The sequence below is a fragment of the Sprattus sprattus genome (assembly GCF_963457725.1).
Source record: "Sprattus sprattus genome assembly, chromosome: 5".
NCBI classification, from domain to species: Eukaryota; Metazoa; Chordata; class Actinopteri; order Clupeiformes; family Clupeidae; genus Sprattus; species Sprattus sprattus.
The window spans coordinates 6,193,820-6,215,117 of record NC_137924.1 but is presented as its reverse complement, the minus strand read 5'-3'; the positions used below and the strand labels follow the sequence as shown (position 1 = coordinate 6,215,117).

At 40.6% G+C, this 21,298-nt stretch overlaps 1 protein-coding gene across 1 annotated transcript; it reads right to left on the bottom strand.

Moving 5' to 3' along the window:
* Window positions 1-1,677: 1,677 nt before the first annotated feature.
* LOC308365975 (zinc-binding protein A33-like) lies at window positions 1,678-21,294 on the bottom strand (the record flags this gene model as incomplete). Its single annotated transcript, XM_080839610.1, has 6 exons — window positions 20,887-21,294; window positions 20,610-20,705; window positions 20,293-20,523; window positions 18,831-18,853; window positions 18,627-18,745; window positions 1,678-2,213 (listed from the first exon to the last, which is right to left on the bottom strand). The coding sequence occupies exons 1-6, from the start codon at window positions 21,286-21,288 to the stop codon at window positions 1,678-1,680; spliced, it is 1,407 nt and encodes a 468-aa protein (XP_080695736.1). The 5' UTR covers window positions 21,289-21,294.
* Between the last annotated feature and the right edge of the window lie 4 nt (window positions 21,295-21,298).

Genomic DNA, 21,298 nt, shown 5'->3' with positions numbered 1-21,298 from the left:
CCTGTTTAGGGTTTATAAGGTGAAATACTCTCCATTAGACCACAAGAATAACAACCGGTTTAGGGTTTATAAGGTGAAATACCCTCTGTTAGATCACAGGAATAACAACATGTTTAGGGTTTATAAGGTGAAATACTCTCTGTTAGACCACAGGAATAACAACCTGTTTAGGGTTTATAAGGTGAAATACTCTCTGTTAGACCACAAGAATAACAACATGTTTAGGGTTTATAAGGTGAAATACTCTCTGTTAGACCACAAGAATAACAACCTGTTTAGGGTTTATAAGGTGAAATACTCTCTGTTAGACCACAAGAATAACAACCTGTTTAGGGTTTATAAGGTGAAATACTCTCTGTTAGACCACAAGAATAACAGCCTGTTTAGGGTTTATAAGGTGAAATACTCTCTGTAAGACCACAAGAATAACAACCTGTTTAGGGTTTATAAGGTGAAATACTCATTTAGACCACAAGAATCACAACCTGTTCACGGTTTATATGGTGAAATACTCTCTAGTATTACACGGCTCTTCTTAATGTTGTAGAATGCTCCATTCACTTGAATAAGCCCCTTCAGGGCGAAGCAACACCCCTCCGCTTCGCGTCAGGGTGCTGTTCGCCCTGTCTGGGCTTATTTTCCCGATAATGACCTGCGTTCTATACATTATCCCTAACTTAGACCACAAGAATAACAACCTGTTTCCACTTTACTCTCTGGTTAACCACTTTGAATGTTTTTGTATTGTAGTTATGGTTATTGTCCACTGGCATGGTTGTTCCAGCACACTTGGAACTTGTACAGTAACATCCTAAAAGTGAAGTGAAGTGAGAGTGAAGTGATGAGAGTGATTCAGCCTCTTCTTGACATTAAGACTGCTCTTTTGATATGTTTTTAAGTCAAATGTGTGCTCTTTTTTTATTTCTGATTGCACTGAATAAAGACAAAAGCTGAATTTGTTTATTTGAAATGTCTTAACCAAATTAAATTTGGAACCTCTATACCTCTCTCTCCCACACACACACACACACACACACACACACACACACACACACACATCTGAGTCCAAGAAGACTGCTTAGAATAGAAGACTGCTTAGGTAAAGTTTTGAGGTGTCACATTTTTAATGCAAAATCACATCAGTCACTTTTGGCCGAAGACACATCTAGTTGTTATCTTGTAAAATGTAAAATGTGTGTTGTTCATTGCTAAAGGCATTGCAAAATTCCCCAAAACAGTCCTGAGATGTATAGATGCACTAGTACGTATGTTTTGTTTTATATTTTATTGTGAATTTCCCTTATTTTGGATACAAACGAGTAGAGCGTCATTAAAAGGAGGCTTAAAATATAATTGCTTAGAAAACTGTCACATTGAGACTAACTTGCCTCTTTAGAAAGGTTTGAATCAAAGTAAATGACAATCAAATATTTGCAAAAAGTATTATTAACATTTCTGTCAGGCTGGTTAATTCTGTAACCATGTTGCATCACCATCATAATATTTGCCCTTCAATTTACAATATTTACAGTGTTCAGATTATGCGAGATCTCTGGGATTTTCTTAAGGCAATTTGCAATACAACAATTAAGTCTGAATGGTTAATGCATGAAGACATTTTAACAGCATGAACAATTAATTATTAACCTGGCAAAAGGAAGTGATCATCTCGCTGTGCTACTCTATTTTCACTAAAGCTCTCACTGGTAACATCCTCAGAGGAGAGAGTTTACAGCCAATCGCAAAGTATGGAAACACTCTCTCAGTGAAAGTGTGTGTGAGAGTGTGTATGTGTGTGTTATTATCAGGGTCAGAGAATGACACCTTTCCGCTGTCCCAGTCCAGCTGCACTCTGATCCTCTGGAGTTTCTGCTTCACTGTGAGTATAATGTCAGGCTGTGGTGTAAACCGTGCTGCATATTTACCATCATTATACGACACATACCAGTTCCCGCTCTTAGAGTCATAATCTCCCTTCCTCTGGAGAGACTCTGTCATCACACCCACATTCCACCTTGTGTTCTCTCCAACCTCCACATCCCAGCAGTGAGTCCCTGAGTTAAAGCCCTCAGAGCCCAGGACACTGGCATACTTATCAAATCTCTCTGGGTTATCAGGAAGCTGCTGTCTCTTATTACCCGGTCTCACACTGGTCAGATCCTCAGAGAAGATGAGTTCTGGGTGTGCAGTGTTGGGGTCCAGAGTCACAGGAGCTGCAGAGTGAGAAAAACAAATGGTTAAGGTGGAAATAGCCCACAAAAAGAGAAACATACACATATACAAACTAGAGGTCATTATCTGTATCAGTATTTGAATCTGCTAAACCAACAAAATAATCTTTCTGTCTGTTTGGGTCTGGATTCAGATAGAAGGCCAAAAGTGGGCGTGGCATATACCAGAAGTCATGTTAAATCAGACACATTTTGTATTTATTAGCCAAGTACATACACAAACTAAAGGTCATTATCTGTATCTGTATCTGTATCTGTTGAACCAACAAAATAATATGTCTTTGTATCTGGATTCAGATAGAAGGCCAGAAGTGGGCGAGGTATATGCTGGAAGTCATGTTAAATCAGGCACATTTTTTAACCTAATATTCATTGGTAATTAAAATTAGTATGTTTTGAAAGCCCAACATTGATTTATTTATTATACTCATACCGGTACTTTTCATCTCTCTCGTTTAATTTTCTTTTTGTATCTAAACTAATTTTTAGGAACCGTCTGAACCCCCCAACGCGTCCAAATGAACCACATCGCCCTCCATGCTCAACAGGGATTTCCCCACCTTTCCCCATCACAGTACAGATGTGGTCTTTGATCTGTACGTGAGAAATACATGCGTGAGGGCAGGGCCGTTTCTAGGAATTCTGGGCCCCCTGAAAGAATATTGGCGTTTTTTCTTTTCCTCTATGTTCTTCACAGTGCCTGACGCAATGCACCCAATTCGTTTTTTTTTTTTTTTTTTTTACAATTAACCACTCAACCAAGAGTCACTGGGTATTATTGTCATGTTATTATTATCCACTATCCCCTTCACTGCCTGTAGTAACTTTGGTTTCTGATATGTGTTGGGTAGAGTGGCCTGGCTCTGTAGATCGCAAGGACAGTGACTTAAGTAGACTTAAATAAATCTACATTTTGCCATTTATTACAGAATCAAAACAGCTGAGACTAATGTGTAAGTAATTGCCAATGGTACAGCAGTTCACTAATAAGTTAAAATAGCCAATAGGCAGTGTTGTAAAAGTTCACTTTCTACATGAACTAGTTCAGTTCATAGTTCACACATTTTAAAATGAACTAGTTCATAATTAAAAAATTTGAGTTCACAGCTCCAAAAAATAAACTAGTACAGTTCTTTTTTTCAATATGTTGCGAGCTATAATTTTTCTATAGCTCTATATGTCTGCAATACCGCTCTCGGCCTCTACGCAACTTCGCCGCTCTCACACTTGCCAGACATAGACAGTAGAAGAAAGCACACGCAGCGATTGGATACAGGGCTGTTTACAGTGTGTTTTTCGCCTGGACATCTCTAAAAATCTGGCACCCTTTTGAGTGAATGTACCGTTCACAGTTTCGTTCATCAGGCAGTAATACCGCACCTTCAGTTCACGTTCACCAAAATTATGAATGAGTTCATGAACTTTCGTTCAATGAAGGCGTTCAGGTACAACACTGCCAACAAGTGTCTACCTCACTCACTCACCATCATCAGCATCTTGATGGTGAGTGCTGGGGGTGGGGGTCAGAGGAGGCTACAGCTGATTCTGTAGTAGCAGCATATAAAGGTTTAATTATTTAATTTCATATTGCTTTTGTACACATTTATGGTTATGTTTGATAGAACAACTTATGAAAAACTAACCTACCTAGTTTTGGCATTAACATAAAAAAAAATCTAAATTGGCTTATCAATACCATAGCTCAAACAGCTCCACTTTATTATTGTATGAGGACGGCAAGCTGTAAGATTAGCCCCTGCTTAACATTAACAAGACTCATGTCAATAGGCTCCCATAGCAGAAAAAATCTGTCCTCTCTTTTTGGGCGACCTGATTTATGTTTCTGTTTTCGGCATTGCTTCTCTATTAACAGCCGTGGCCTACTGGTTAGGGTTTCAGGCCTGACCAGTAGGAAAAATGTGGGCGGGGGAAGTGGTTGAACCCTGCTCTCCCATGCCCACATCCACGGCTGAAGTGCCCTTGAGCAAGGCCTCTAACCCCGATCACTACTCCCCCAAAGGCAGCTCACTGCTCCGGGTTAGTGTGTAACTGCACTTCACTGTGTGTGTGTGTCACTTCCCTGAATGGGTCAAATGCAGAGGTGGAATCCAGAGTGTGTGTGTCTACACCACCTCTGCCATAGAGTCACTTTCACTTTGCTGCTGCAGTTCGAGAGAATTAGCGTTACGTTTTTGTGGGCCCCTAGAATTGTCATCACCTTTCACCCCTAAACGACGGCCCTGTGTGAGGGTACCCTGCAGCATGGTGCAGTGGGGCGGACTGGCCATCGGGCATACCGGGGAAATCCCCGGTGGGCCGATGGCCCAAAATACCAGCCCACTATCATCATCAACCGGCCCACCGCCATCACCCCCACTATCAGCGTATGTCGGTTCAATGAAGCACTGACTGAGTTTTATACTGCTACTCGCGATCTGTCTTCACACTTATGGTGACTATTTTTCGATGTTTTTTTGCAAGTTACTTCTTAAATGTGTTTTACGGACTTCGGAAGTTCAACATAAGAAAATACCTCCACGTTATTAATGAACACCTGAAAATTGGTTTTTACACAGCCGAAGTATTCTCAGCGCTGCCGATCGAGGTAGAGGATTCATAAATTTGGATTTGCATACATACACGCAACACACCTCGCCAGAGCACGCAACCGTAGTGACGTGTGCAGTCAGCCCTTCTAACAGGGATGGAGGGATGAGGCACGGCTCGCCGCTGCCTCTGTCAATCTCTTCCGTCAGTCTAATTTTGTTTTAGGTGTTTTTAAATGTCAATTACTCTAGCCTACATTTTATTTGGAAAACCACCGACTGGTGACAGTGATAAGGTAAGATGTGGCGTTGACCTTGCCAAAATGTTAGCTTGCCATTCACAGATGAGGTAACGTTCCCTACAGCTAGCCTAACTAACGGTATGTCTTATATTGAGACCGTCTGGTAAAATAAGCAAGCTGGGGCTGTTGTCAACATCGAGATAATCTATTTTAACATGTTAGCCGTAGTCACTTGCTTACAATCGATGAGCAAGCTATCATGGTGCTAGTTGTAAATAGGGCAATCTTATAATTTCTATTAACTTGTGTCAAATAAGTTAACCAGCTAGTTTGTTATTCTAAAATCACTCTGTTACACACAATACTTACATTATAAACAATGTTAATATGTTATCTAGATTGTTTATATGTTATCTAGAGGTGTTGACTTGGCCAAGTATAGCTTGCGTTTCACAACACTTATCTATCTATAAATCCAGAAATCTCTGTGTGTCAGTCAGTCTGTCTAGGGCGTATCTCCCTGACGGTAGTTAGGTTAGTTATGAGATTTCGCATGTAGCTTACGCATGTCATGAACCTGTGCATCCTTGATTTTGAAGATTTTTGAATTTATAGTTTTCGAGATATTTGTATTTTACCGTTTCCCGTAGGGACTAATGGGTTATCGTTTCCCGTAGCACCGAAATGACGTCACAAATGACGTCACAAACAGTATTAGCGGTATTAAAACTATCCTGCCTTCACTCAAAGTTCAGAATAGCGTTGGATACGTTATGAGGTCCGCAGTCAAATTCTTCTTGGTGAACAGATACAGACTTTTGCTCAGGTAATCTTAAGACAGTGATTGATTTTATCTATTCGTTTATATAAGCTTCTTTGTATTAAGTTTCAAAGTAATGTCTAGAGTTGTACAGTCATCTAACATACAGGGAATAGTAATCCATCAAAATATTCATATTGTTTATTAGTATAGCGTATTTTTACAGTACATTTCTGCACTTATTTGACTTACAACTTGGCAAACTCATTTCATAAGCATGGTTGAAATGTAACTGTGATTACAGCACTTATTCATGGCATATGCAAAACGCATGAATTTTAGCGACGTGAATTATGTCATAGTCATAGAACAGTCGTCGTCAGAGATGTTACCCCAGCTGATGCGTATGGGCCTGGCATTTAACCAACTCTCATTACCATGTTAAGTAGTATATTGTAGTTTGATGTATTTGTATAAGAGTTAGCTTTCTATTCAACGTTGCCGGTTAGCCTAGACCAGTGACCATGTGTTCATGGCATGCATCTATTGACGCAATGAGAGAGGTTTTCCGATGTATTAGTGTACTGATGTATCTGTTATAATTCGTGTGTACTTTGTTTTCTCATTATTGCAATACTATAAACCTCAGTCTGCATTTACCCTGGCTGGGAGAGGCTGTCATTCCGAAGATACTGTGTGTGATCGCCTTTGCTCTGTGTTCATTAAACCTGTCAGAGTGTATGAATAAACGGCTGGGTGCCAATCAAATCACAACGCAAGAGTGGAGTACTACAACGCTACAAATGGTAGATAATATTGATAAGCCTCGGAGGCTTTCAGATTGTTCATTGCTTTCCCATCTGTTGCTATGGAGTCCACGAAATATGCGCAAATAAACATGAAAAGGAAACATGCATCACAATAATACTTCAGTGTAACCTGTACCTATGTGGAGTGCAAATATGTCTTGCTATTACACTACCCAAGCTACACCTACGTCTGCTAACATTACAGAATTCCTACGGGCACTGCACTAGTGTTGTTAATGTTAATATGTTATCTAGATTGATGATTCTGCTGCTGGAATAAAAAATGGATAAAAAATAAATGAAGGGACATTTATAATAGACAAAAACATTGTGATTAATTGTGTTTAAATATTTTAATTGTTTGACAGCACTAATTTCAAGTATATTTATCTAATACACTTTGAGTGTACTAACCAGTAGGCTTTGTAGTTATACTTATAACCATCTGATCTGATAACCATCCGATCTGATCTGATACTATTCATCTAGCAAACTATACCTACCTTGGAGTGTTACAATAGCCAGTATAAGTAAAACAAGCATATATGATGTAATTTCTTTGTAATCATCCAAAATAATGTTAAGTGTATGGGTATTTTTCCCAGTAGGCCACTGACTGGTCGATACGTGTGATCCATTGAGTGGGCAATGCGGCGTGTACTGAGTGGGCAGTGCGCTGTGTACTTAGTGGGCCGCGCGCCGTGTATTGAGTGGGCCGGTCTGACAGGAACTCCCGGGCCGCTTTTTACCCCCAGTCCGCCCCTGGTGCAGTGACAGTTAGGAGCTTACGGAATCACATGTTTTCAACAACTGAGTAGGGAAAGAGGTCCTGGCAAATAATATCACCCAATGTTTCTGTAATCTGCTTGGCAGTCGGGTGGGTGTCTGTGTATGGTGTTTTTGAATTGAACCCAGCCGTTATTGGTGGTGATTGTATTATCCACTGATGGGGGGCCTGGGCAGACATGGTCACAAAGGGATGTTTGAGATGCATATGGTTATGCATTACTGTTGTTGTTAGGTGTTTCACATCCCTGCCTTATTATTGTGGCCTTGTACAATTTGCATCTGACTTTAGTCCTATCGGCTGGGCTGGTTGTAAAGTGGTTGTAAACAAAAAAAATAGTGTGTGTGTGTGTGTGTGTGTGTGTGTGTGTTTGTAGGCATACTTTAATTATATTTATATGCAATTATTCATTGACTAAACACGCTGCTTTGAATCAATTGCATTGTGAGAAATCTTAGCTAGCTTACTTATATGGAATAAATAGTATTGTCTTAATCATGGCCAGAGGACACTGTTTAGCATGTTTTATACAATTACCTTTACTCCAGACGCTGTACCAGGTTAGTGTTTTGATAGTGTCTTACAGATAATGGCATAATGATCATTGCTTTGTCTTACTGAAGTGTATGATGCCAGTTCACACACACCTCACCAGCTGCTGCCTACACTCATCTGATGAAGAAATAGTTCTTTATGCAAATAGAATAGATTCATGCATAAGCCATCAACGTATTTTTTGCTGATTTTCAGTTGATGAACTTCGTTATGAGAAGTGAACAGGAATGGTATGCGGAATGCTATGAAGTATGAGAATCAGAAGCTCAAAACCTGTTGCCAGCAGTCATTCATTTTTTTTAGAGGTCATTATAAAGAATGGGATGATCCATTCAATTCAATGGAACTTTCTTCAACATTCTGAGGATAAAAAAGTTTAATCCATAAGACTAATTTCCAATAACTTAGTAAGACTAAAGTTGAAAAACATTTGATGATTATTATAGCGAGCATGTGTGAGTGTGTGTGTCATTTTCTAAAATTAGTCTTAAAACTAAATGTAAGGATCTGTGTATCTGTCTTCGATCCCTCTCTCTCTCTCTCTCTGTCTCTCTCTCTCTTTCTGCCTCTCTCTCTGTCTCTCTCTGTCCCTCATTCTCTCTCTCTTTCTTTCTTTTTTCTCTATTTGTGCTTGTGTGTCTGTCTATGTCTGTTTCAGTCAGTAATTAATGTATTGGACAATCCCAGTCTTTTCAAAACAGTAGGGTGAGACAAGTAAGCTAACCGAGTTCAGAAAGGAGCCCCCCGTATCTGGTTGTCAATGCATGAAAACAGGCTGCATTATGATGGAGATTATTTACAAACACTGTTAATGACATAAGGATATATGAATCAAGTGCCTTTTTTTAATAATGATCTTATATGCTTTTCTTTTAACAGAGACATGGCTTTCTGTGCCCCTGTGTATTATGTGTAACTTGATTCACTGGCGCCACTTATTGTTTCCTCAACCTTGGGAATGTGCAAGGAGCTCGGACGAGAACCTTGTTTTGACTATGATTTCTTACACTTACGGCGTCAGCATTGGATAAATCTTAGCATATAAACCTTGTGGTTCCTAAGTGAAATTGCTTCACTTCTCATCCTTGTTTTGTGAGTGAGCCCGATTGCAATTGTTCTTGTTGAATAAATATACTTATTGACAACTCCGGAGTCCTGAAGTAACTTAGGGTGATTTTTCACCTATCAAATTGGGGGCTCGTGGCCGGGATTCCAACAACCTCTTCGACTCTCCACGCTGGGCTAATCATCAGGATCTGAAACGGTGCACGGGGGAGACAATATCTCCTTTTCTAAAGACCTCCAACTTGAATTGGAAGGAGGCCAGGGCCTGCCAGCGGGGAGAGCCGAGAGTGAAGGAATTGAATTGGACTATAGTGGGGTGGACTCCGAGCAGTTTGTGAGTATATTGGTTGTTTTTTTTGTTGGTTGTTGTGTGTACGATAGTATAAGGTTCTTGATTATTTCGGTTTTGCGTACACTTGATTCAAAGTGGGGTTGACACTAACTTTTTGCATGTTTGCCGTGGAGTGACAGGGGAACAGAGTCAAGGACTTTTTCCTGTTTGCCTCGTGTGTTGAATGAATTGCTAGAGTTAAAGACACTCGTGTGTGTGTTTTTCATGTTTTGGAGCGCTAAGGTTATAAGCACTGTTCACCTTCCCATCACCTTCCTGTCAACCATAAGAGTAGAAGGAACGGAAAGAAGGAAGGGTAGCGTTCGTTTTTGTAATGCTAAAGGCTATATGTAAGTGAATACACCTGTTGCCATAGAAAAGGCTAGCGCGCGCTAAGGTTATATAAGCCCTGTTCACCTATCCGTAAAGACAAGAAGGAAGGGAACCGTTCATTTTTAGAACGTTGAGGCTATATGTAAAGTTAAGAAACCTGTTGCCTCATGCGGTTGCCTCGTGGAGGCCCCATGTAAAGGATAGCGCTTTATCTGAACTTGAAAACTTTCTAGGCCTATTTTCTCCGGATATTTCTGTATACATTCCTGTTCGCCTTTGATGAAGGGAACACACTTTTCACTTTCTGTTTTCCTGTTGGACCTTCTGGTGGGGCCCTTGGTGCATTGTTAAAAGAAAGAAGAAAACGGCTAAAGAGAAGGATATAGTCTGAAACTAATAGAGACATACCTGTCTAGCCGAATTTTAACAATAAGAGAGAATGGGAAACAAAGGATCTAAAAATGATGCTATATCCCAGTTAGAAGGAGATATGAAACATATGGCAATATACGGAAGTGCTGACTGTGTAATGCATAGACATACAGTATGTGGAAACGAGATTTTGGATTTGAAGGAGAGCTACAAATAGAGGCAACTACTGATTTGATAAAACAAATCAGGGAGAAGGCCTGTGGTGATAGCTAAATGCAAGAGAAACTTGGGCAAAGGGAGGCCAAAATATGGCATAAGGTAGTAATAAGAAGACCAACTAATCTAAAAGAGTCAGTAAACGAACAATTACAAAAGATGTCCCAACAGTTAATTGCTTACAAAGCAAATAAAGATAATGATACACCAGTGATAGGCAGAACTAAGACAGCAAATGAGGAGCAATCTCCTCCACTAGTTCACCTTGCTGATACCCCAGTGACAGTTTCCGTCCGAACGCAGCTGAGTTCGAGTCATGTGTAAGAACTGTTATGGGAGTAGACTTTTACAGGGTTGCTGGTAACTGGACCCAAACAACAGACCACTGACATATTCATCTGACATTGACAATGAATACTGGACCAGAATAGATGCCCTCTTTGATGGAATCACCCAACACTTCCGTGGACACACAGATTTCACTAAGATATCTGGTTGTGTGCAAAAAGAAGCAGAAACAATTGAGGAATACTTAGAAAGACTAAGAAAAATATTCAGAGTTCATAGTGGGATGCCTGAACCACAGGTATGGGAAGATAATGGGCCTTACGCCATGCAGTTAAAAAATACATTCATGACAGGGATGAAACCCGACATCAGCATGTTTATAAAAAAACAGCTGATACATTGGCAAACCAATGGGTTTCTCCCTGTTAAACAAATGGCTGATCACGCAGAGGGTTTCCTCATACAGAAAGAGAAGAAAATGATTAACAAATTCGCAATGCATGAGGTTCAAACAACCCGTGACATGGCATACAGGGGGCAATCAAATAGAGGAAGGGGTGGACAAAGAAGAGGTGGAAGAATGGGAAATAGAAAGCCAGAAAACTGGGAGGATTACTGTTATGTATGCGGGGAAGAGGGACACTGGTCAAAAAACTGCACACAAAGAATTAAGTCCTGTTATGTGTGTGGGGAAGATGGACATTGGTCCAGTCACTGCGCAAAAAGAGCTCAGAAAGCAAGACATAAGCAAGACATGACAACAGGGTTACAGGGGTGACCCATGTTTCAAAAGGAGGGATGTGCTATGAGGTAGATAAGATCTTTACTACCTTTGGATTTACTTCTTATTCAAAGCATTTTTGTGAAAGATGTCTAATCTGTGCAAAGAATAATCCACAGGGGAACTTCAGACCGAAACCTAGCAAGTTTCCAGAACCACAATATCCTTTTGAATATCTGTGCATGGATTTCATTGAACTGAACTTGAATGAGGGGAAGAAATACTGCCTAGTCATAGTAGATGTGTTTACTAGATGGGTAGAAGTATTTCCAAGCAAGAAGGCAGATGCTCATGCAGTAGCAAAGGCATTATGCGCAGGAATTATCCCTAAATTCGGAATTCCTACCAGAATCTACAGTGATAACGGCCCTCATTTTGTGAACCAAACACTGCGTTTAATCAGCGAACAAATGGGAATAGAATTGAAAAATCACTGTTCATACCACCCACAGTCAGCAGGACTGGTGGAGAGAACAAACCAGACGATCAAAGGAAAGCTAAGGAAAGCAATGCAAGATACAGGCAAAGGATGGGTCCATTGTTTACCATTAGTGGAACTAAGCATGCATGTAGTTAAGACAGCAAAAGGATTGTCACCATTTGAAATGATGTATGGAAGACCCTATACTGCCCCAGCGCTTAAGCCATTTGTTAAAACAGACGAAGATGTTGATTACACACTTGCAGAATACATGGCAAAAATGTTGACGAAACTAAATGCTCTCAGATTTCTTTCCCCTCCGCAGGAACACTGTGAGGCTGAACTCAAGGTTGGACCAGGAGATTGGGTTCTGACCAAAAGTCTCAAGAGAAAACATTGGCACTCTCCCCGGTGGATAGGGCCATACCAAGTACTCCTATCAACACCTACCGCAGTCAAAATAGCTGAGAGAGCCATGTGGATACATATGACTCACTGTAAGCGGGTAAGCCTGCAGATGACTGATGCAGAGGAGTAAGAACCATCTTTCTTTGCTGTTCCCAGGTATTGCCCGCAGTGACAGAAAGACCAGTCTACAAAGGGGGGTTGATGTATAGATTCTTCTCGTCTCAAACGCTGGCAGTAGATATAGTACTGTCCTGTGGGATTAGAACCGAGTGGAAATTGTGGAGTAAAAGGTCTACTCCTCTGCAAAGTCATGGGAGGTTACTCAAAGTGGGCCAAAGTATGTGGCGGACTCCTAGCAACGACTGTGGGATTTTACATTGTTGGTCTAATAACATACTTGTGGATGATACAGCAAATACCAGCCCTGGACGAATATCCACGGTGGGACCTGGCTAAAGATCATCCGTGGTGGAAATGGGTAAATCAGACCGTCCGAATACATTTACCACAAGGTGACTGTTAAGTCTGTGCAGGGCCCAGGGTGCCGACAAAACCACTCCTGGCGACCCCTGTACCTTATGACCTAGATCACTGCGACAAAGAATTTAGAGAAAGTGAAGCCTGGAAGCTACATGTCAACTGACTCTTAGCCAACAAGTGCACGTGTAAGATGTGCCATCTAGCGGACACCTTGTGTCGTAGAAAAGAATGTTCACATCTTCCTGCCCAGTGTGGCTACATACAACAGCCTATGTGTTCTGCAGAATGTTTTCTGATGATGGGAAATAGGGCGTTTAATGATACAGCTATTCAACATCACTGTTCTAATTTTAACTGGCCCTACATGCCAGACAATGCTTCACCACCTCCACACATTATTAGCAAAGATGCTATGTTTGAATTCTATTTAAAACCTGGGGAAAAGAATGATGTACACCTAGGACACTAGACACAATGTAAAACCATTACATATGTGCTTGATAATGGAAGAGAAATACAGTTAAATACTTCATCTGAATGTAAAACTGCAGGGATGTGTTTGAATGGCAGACTTCTTGAAGTACAGGATATAGCCATAGCTGATATGTGGTGGTTATGTGGGAATGGTGAACTAAGAGCTACACTGCCTGTGGGTTGGTCTGGGACTTGTGCTAGAACAATGTTAGTACAACCTTTTCAGATTACCCCCAGGTCCAAGATACACCAGTACCTGAGGAACATTCCAATGCATACTGCACGAGGGAGGAGAGAGGCAGGGGATGACAGCGGGATCTGGTTCGACCGCCTGGGCATTCCCCGAGGCCTTCCAGATGACTACAAGGCCTTAAACCCAGCAGCGAATGGCCTGGCATCCACCCTCTGCCCCTGGTGCGTCTTCGGAGCACACACAGATTGGATTAATTTCCTTTACTACGCGGAGATGAAATTCCAAAACCTGACCAGAGACGGCCTACAAACGATCAGAGCAGAGCTACACGCCAACTCCAGGGTAACACGGCAAAACACGGCTGTGCTTGAGATCCTCACTGCCGAGAAGGGAGGCATTTGTGTCATGCTTGGTACTGACCAGTGTTGCACATATGTCCCTGACAACACCGGAGATGGGAAAGACTTGAATCTGATCCTACAAAAGATGCAAAAATTGTCAAATAAAATGCAAACGAGTTCTGGCACGCATGATTGGTTTAGCGCACTGTTGACAATGTTTTCCTCATGGGAAGGAATGTTGATATCTTGTGTGGGAGTGATTTTGGTTATTCTTTGTGTGTTGGCAACCTGTGCATGCTGTGTAGTACCCTGTATACGGAAGATGGTGACTGAAATGATTAAAACTCCTGATGACAAATACCTTGCATTACAAATACGGAGCGCCTGTGCCTCTGATGGAGAGTTTGCTTAATAATTACTTACAAAGGTAGATGAAATAATGCTCATTAATGACCTCTTTTCCGAAAATCCATGTGAAGAAGCTCAGAGTGATGATTTTGAGGTTATCCATTTAATTGATAATTAACGCTTAAAAAAGATGATTTTGGATTTTGATTTTGATTGTGTTTGTAATTTTTGATTATCCATTGAAACGGATAAAAGGAGGGAATGATGGAGATTATTTACAAACACTGTTAATGACATAAGGATATATGAATCAAGTGCCTTTTTTTAATAATGATCTTATATGCTTTTCTTTTAACAGAGACATGGCTTTCTCTGCCCCTGTGTATTATGTGTAACTTGATTCACTGGCGCCACTTATTGTTTCCTCAACCTTGGGAATGTGCAAGGAGCTCGGACGAGAACCTTGTTTTGACTATGATTTCTTACACTACGGCGTCAGCATTGGATACATCTTAGCATATAAACCTTGTGGTTCCTAAGTGAAATTGCTTCACTTCTCATCCTTGTTTTGTGAGTGAGCCCGATTGCAATTGTTCTTGTTGAATAAATATACTTATTGACAACTCCGGAGTCCTGAAGTAACTTAGGGTGATTTTTCACCTATCACATTACCACACACCTTGTCACATCCAAAGCAATGGAAGATGACATTTCCCTCCCGTTCTGAATCCTTCATTTATAGACATGGGAGAAGATACAGTTCATATTCCGCTCACTTTAACAATGTCTTCTGATTAGTGTATAAGGAATCATTCTCAGTTGGAAACCTGCCAAATACCTTTAATGAAGCTCTGATATCTTTAATTGTTAAAAAAGATAAAGACCCTACTGATCCAGGGAGTTTTAGACCAGTCAGTCTTATTAATGTGATAACAAAAGTTCTTGCTACTAGACTAGAAAACATCTTACCACAAATAGTACATCCTGATAAAGTAGGCTTCATAAAAGGCAGGTCATCCACAGATAATGTTAGACGCTTACTACACCTCATGCAGATTAATCATAAAAATAAAACACATATAGCCGCCATACCTTTGGATGCCCAAAAGGTGTTCGATAGAGGGGAATGGAGCTATCTGCACTACACTCTTCGAAAATTTTGATTTGTAGACAGATTTATCAAGTGGGTGAATGTAATTAATTCTGACCCAAGGGCGGCAGTAATGACAAATGGCCTGATATCCCCTTTCTTTAAATTGACACGTGGAACTAAGCAGGGAGATCCTCTCAGTCCTCTGCTTTTTACATTATTTCTGGAACCCCTAGCTATTGCAATAAGGGCCGAGAGCAGCATTTAAGGGATCTCACAGGGGGAAGAGGAACACAAAATGTTCCTCTATGCAGACGATATTTTACTGGTTGTTGAGGATCCTCTACTGTCAATACCTCATCTTCTGGCAACAATAGAGTCTTTTTCAAAACTGTCAGGCTATAAAATAAATTGGCAGAAGTCTGAATGCATGCCGATATCGAAAGGATGCGGTCATTCAATATTTACCAAATTTCAGTTTAAGTGGGTCCAAACTGGATTTAAATATTTATGTATGAGATTGTGTCCAGAGCTGGAAAACATAATTAATATTAACATGTCCCCTTTAATACAGACAATTAAGCTGAATTTGGACAAATGGAAGCTACTTAAACTGACTTTGTAAGGAAAATTCATTAATTTAATTAATTCAATCATTAAGATGGTTGTGGCTCCACAATTAAATTACTTTTCTATGATGATTCCAGTGACAGTTTCTGATGGAATCTTTAAGCGATATAGCAAATTAATTACAGAGTTCTTATGGAATGGGAAGAAGCCCAGAATTAGACTTAAAAAACTACTAGCTTCACGTGATTGTGGTGAATTAGCCCACCCAAATGTGGAACTCTACAGCATAGCATTTGAGATAAATAAATTAGCAGGACATTAGGGAGCTAACATATCTTGTCCTGCGTGGGTTAAGATACAAAAGGGCCTTTGCATGCCCATTTAGTGTTATGGAACTATTGTCACAAAAGAATGAAGAGAGTTAGACAACAGGAAACAACTTAATTCTATGCCATTCTCAGTGGGCATGGGCAAGAGCACACAAGATATTTGGGATCTCACAATACAAACAAAGCTATTCCTCAATATGGAATAATCCCTCAGTCTGTATTGGGAAAAAGGTATTCTTATGGCAAGTATGGTTGGTGAAAGGCTTACGGGCATGATCTGTACAGAGAACAATCATTTATGTCAATCGAAGACCTTAAAAAAACCCACTTTGATTTAACAGATAGAGGGGATTTTTGGAGGTATTTACAGCTAAGAAGCAGTGTGGGAGCTGTTTTGGATTAGGAAGGAAAGAGGAAAAAGAAAATTTGATACAGGAGTTCCTTAATTTTCCACATATTCTCCACTCTGCTTCGGTATTCTATAAGAAAATGTCAACTATCGAGCCCAAAATGTGTGAAGGATTAAGAGTAATATGGCAGAGAGATTTTGGTATGGACATTGAGGAGGAAGTGTGGCAAGATGTTATTTCTAATGTGGGAAAGGCTACAAGAGATGCTAGAAATAAATTCATCCATTATAAAATAGTTCATAGATAATATTTTACCCCAAATAAGTTGTTTAAAATGGGTTTAACCAAGGACAACAAATGTTGGAAGTGTAACAGAGAAATGGGTACATTCCTCCATGCCTTGTGGGATTGTTCCTTGGTATTGCCAGTTTGAAAGCTGGCTCGGACAACCCCTACCAGAATCTCCACGGCCTATTAGGGGATAGGTCTCAAATGCCACCAGGCCTGGTTAAAGCAGTAACTGGAGTGATGATAACAGGTTGTATGGTAGTAGCCAGCATTATTCTATGTAAGTGGAGGTTACAGAGTGGCTCATGACAGAGATGAACTCTTTTGAACTAGCCAAGAATGGATATATTTTTTCTCCAGTATTGTTGCAAACTCTTAGAAGGGATGCAGGACTTTAATTAATATTTAGAGAAGGGTTGTATATGTTTTACACTTAATGCATATTTGTATGTAAAATGTGAGGGGTATGGGGTGCTGCGGGGTTTCATATGGGCTGCCTTGAAGGTTTTTTTTTTTTATTATAATTTTTTAATTATTTGTTTGTGTGTTTCCCCTTTAAAATGTGAGATATTTTGTAACATATATGAGTAAACTCTATGTATATATGGAATTGCATCTTTGAAACAAATAAAAAACTTAAATGACAAAAAAAACAATGGGCCTCATTCTCGATAATTTTCTGAAATTCTTCGGAAATGTGTCTTACGCGACTTTGTAAAAACAACGTAAGGTAAACACTTCTGCCGCATTCCTGCACGCTTCAAAATGCGTTCATAAGCAGCCGAAGTCTTCTCAGCTGTGTTCCCCGGGATTAGTTTCTTAAATTGATGCGCGTTCTAGTGAAAGTGGATTTGCATACACGGCCCGCCAGCTCCTTATTAGGGCACGCAACCGTAGAGTTGTGCAGTCGGAATCCCCGAATCCACACGAAGGCACCTCATAAGGCAAGTCATGTCTAAGCGGAAAGCTAGCAAAAAACGCAGATTTAACTTAACCGGTGCAGGCATGGAGGTACTGCAGGACGTTATGTGTCCATTCTATTCCACTATGGCTATTTTAACGTGATTGGGGTTAATGTTTTTTTATTTATTCACTTACATTTGAGTGCTAGTGTACATTTACATTCACATTCAGTCATTTAGCAGACGACTTTTTCCAAAGCGACGTCGAGGGAGAGAACAGTCAATCTACGAGCAATAGAGAACTAGTGTAACAATAAATATTACTTTACATAAGAAATAGAAAAACGAGGTAGAAAAGAAAAAAGAGGTGCAGGAATGCAACTGCTGTAAGTGCAAGTGAAGCACTAATCGAAGTGTCAGTTAGGAAGGGAGATGTTTCTCACAAACGGTTTCTCACAAATTCAGCCATTAACCCAGTTTTTTAAAATACGAGTGCTCAAATAACCACAAAATGGCCGACGGGAGACTGCTATTTCGCGTACAGTAGAATCCCAGATGAGAAAACTATCGAGAATGGCAAATATTTTCCTAAATCCACCGAAGTGGAGTTCAGAATAATGTCCTTCTCAAAGTCTTCTCAACTGCTGTCGAGAATGAGGCCCAATGTCTTCTGATTAAGCTCGACTGTATCCTCATCAGTTCTGAAACTCAACAGTAATATCCCAGACAATTCTGACTCATTTTCTTTTTCACCCGTAGACCTGCGTATACACACTCTTCATCACTTCCACTCTCCTCCAGTTTTCCCCGCCACTTTGAAGCTCTTCTGATCTCTTCACTTGCTTTTAGATTTCTGTTGGAGGTTCTTTCTGCTATTTTATTATGTATTTCAAGCACATTGAATTGCTTGTCTGTCTGTCTGTCTGTCTGTCTGTCTGTCTGTCTGTCTTTCTCCCTATGTGAGGGTTTGTGTGTTTGGGTAAAGCACATTGCATTGTCTCTGTGTAAGAAATGTGCTCTATAAATAAATGTGTGTCTGTCTGTCCATCTGTCTGTCTGTCTGTCTCTATGTGTGTGTGTGTGTGTTTTGTGTTTGCAATGAATATATACACTTACTGTATTGAACAATCTCCTGCATCTTCTCCCAGACTCTGAACTTCAGGTTGACCAGGTGTTTTGCCACATTGATCAGAGGTCCTGAACCCCTCTCTGGATCCTGCAGTGTGCACTGGGCTCTGGAATAACATTCAGGAGTCAGTGCTGCTGTGGGTTTGGGTTCAGAACCACAGATAAGAGAGAGACAGGAGGCAGATCACTCACCTTTCCACTGTGCTCTTGTAGTTCTGTGAAAAACACCAAAGTACAAAAGATGTAAAGCATTGACATTAACGATTAATGTAAAATTCTCCTATACTAACCACTTAAAGGAAACTTAAGCAAACTATCAATGCCAGTAATGCTTCCAGGACATCAACACTACCATGAATTAATATATCAAGTTATATGAAAAACAGGAACTTCTAAATCAGTATTACTTGCTTGCTGTAACTTATGGTTAAGTGTATTGGTTTGTCAGATTAGTATAAACTACTATACGTAGAACCTGTAATCCTGATTGTGAGGTTTACATAATGCATAGCCTTTTAGCAACTGACCCTGTAACAAATCTCGGCTAGACGCTCGAGTTTCGTCAGCAAAAATCAGGGTTCGTAAAAGCCACGCAAAACAGAAAATAACGTGAATGTTCTATTTATTTAAAGTGTCTTGTGAGTGATTAGGGGATAGGGAATTACAACAAGTACTCAAGAGTCCACAGGCCACAGAGTTAATATCTAGTCCACATGAGGAAGCAAGGTGCGCAAAACATAAACGCTCAGTTTATCCACACAAAATAATGGGAACAATGCTCCACGAGCTCCGACGTGCATTCACTGTCCCGGTCAAAAGTATATTCCACGGCAATTGTCCAAGAAGCAAAAAGATAATCCTTCCTTAAAAAATGCCACCAGCGCAAAATAAGGAAAAAAGGGATCGCTCTCACCTCCTTAGAGTGCTCGTCGTATACAATCCTTAAATAGGGCGGGCTGTATAAGGCTTAATCCGTTTTAGTCACTGCAATATATATTCCGGTCTTTGCGGTAGTTCACGAGGACATCGGGTAGGTTTCGCCATTGGAAGCAACTACCTCCATTCATCCCCCCTCTCGGGTTTCCGCGTTCCCATTTAAAAAGAAAACATGTGATCGCGCATAGCGCAGCAATAGGACAGACAGGGAAAGGGGGTGAGTGAGAAGGTGAGTGACGTGAGAACAAGTCCGAGCGGACAACAAGATGCGTCAACTCAACTCTGCCACCTTGTGGACACAGGAGGGAATTACAATTGAAAGAATGCGTTTCAGACAGGCGTTTCAGACCGACCGACCGACCGACCGACCGACCGACCGACCGACCGACAGACCGACCGACGGACGGACATACCCTCTTATAGAGATGCCGGACGCATCTAAAAACCTATCCTCTGCCCTAGCCTTCCTTGCTCTACAATCTGCTACTCTCATAGGGAAACAATCAAACACATTAATAGAGATCTTATATTATGATTACAATCATTGAAAAGCAGAGCCATATTTATGTGGCTGATGTCACAACCCATTCATGGAACCCTATATTATTTATTTCCATACATACAGTGTATAAACCTGTTTTCTTTGTGGAATCAGAAATTATTTACTCCTGTTAATGACACTGCTTTAGGAAAAAAGAAAAACAGGATCTGTTCTTACCTGCAGGAATGTGATGTCATCATTTATCAGCTCCTCTTCTATGGCTCTGATTGTGTCTGAAAGAGATGAGATCTCTCTGCCCATCTTCTGAATCTTCTCCTTCATCATCTGACTCTTCTGCTCCTCTTCCTCCCTCAGTGAAGCTATCCTGGCTGCCTCTTCATCTCGTAGAAACTGGTGCAGCTTCTCAAACTCCTCCTTGACCTGTTTCTCTGTGTTCTGGGCCTGAGTCTGGATGAACACACATACAGTAATACAAGTTATTTTTCTTGTTGCTGAAATGAAAACTCCTGTGTCTAATCCGGTCCATATCTCACCTTAATATGCGCTGCTGTTTGGGCACAGATGAGTTTAATTTCTTCAAAGTTCTTTGATTTATTTCTTAGGGGCTCCAGTTTGATCTTGAGTTCCTCCTGAAATACACACACAGTTAAATGGGTAACAACTACTGCGGTAAACACAGGTGTAAAGATTTTCACTCTACTGGTGTTGACATTGAGTAGTTAAGGAGGCATGTATCTGCATATTTAAATCCTAATTAATTTTTCATTGAGCTAATTATGTGTAAGCATTATTAAGCTTGAGCATACATACCTTAATATCTAGTACAGCCTCATCGATAGGACTGAAGTTGTGGGTTTTGTGTGTTTTTGAGTCTCGACACACCACACACACAGGCTGATTATCCTCCAGACAGAAGAGCTTGAGTTTCTCACTGTGCAGACTGCAGAGCACCTCAGACCCTGCTGAAGCTCTCTGACTTATCTCCTGTAAGAAGGTCTCACACAGGTTCTTTAATGTCAGACTGACTGGGGGGTGTTCCATTGAAGATCTTGTCCTGCAGACTGGACATTCCCTGGATATTTTGGTTTCCCAGAACTGCTGCAGACATACTTTACAGACACTGTGACTGCATGAGAGGACGACAGGGTCCTTGAAGATGTCACAGCACACAGGACAAGAGAAATCCTCTTCTGAGAAAGGTTTCGATGCCATAGTCTTGTTA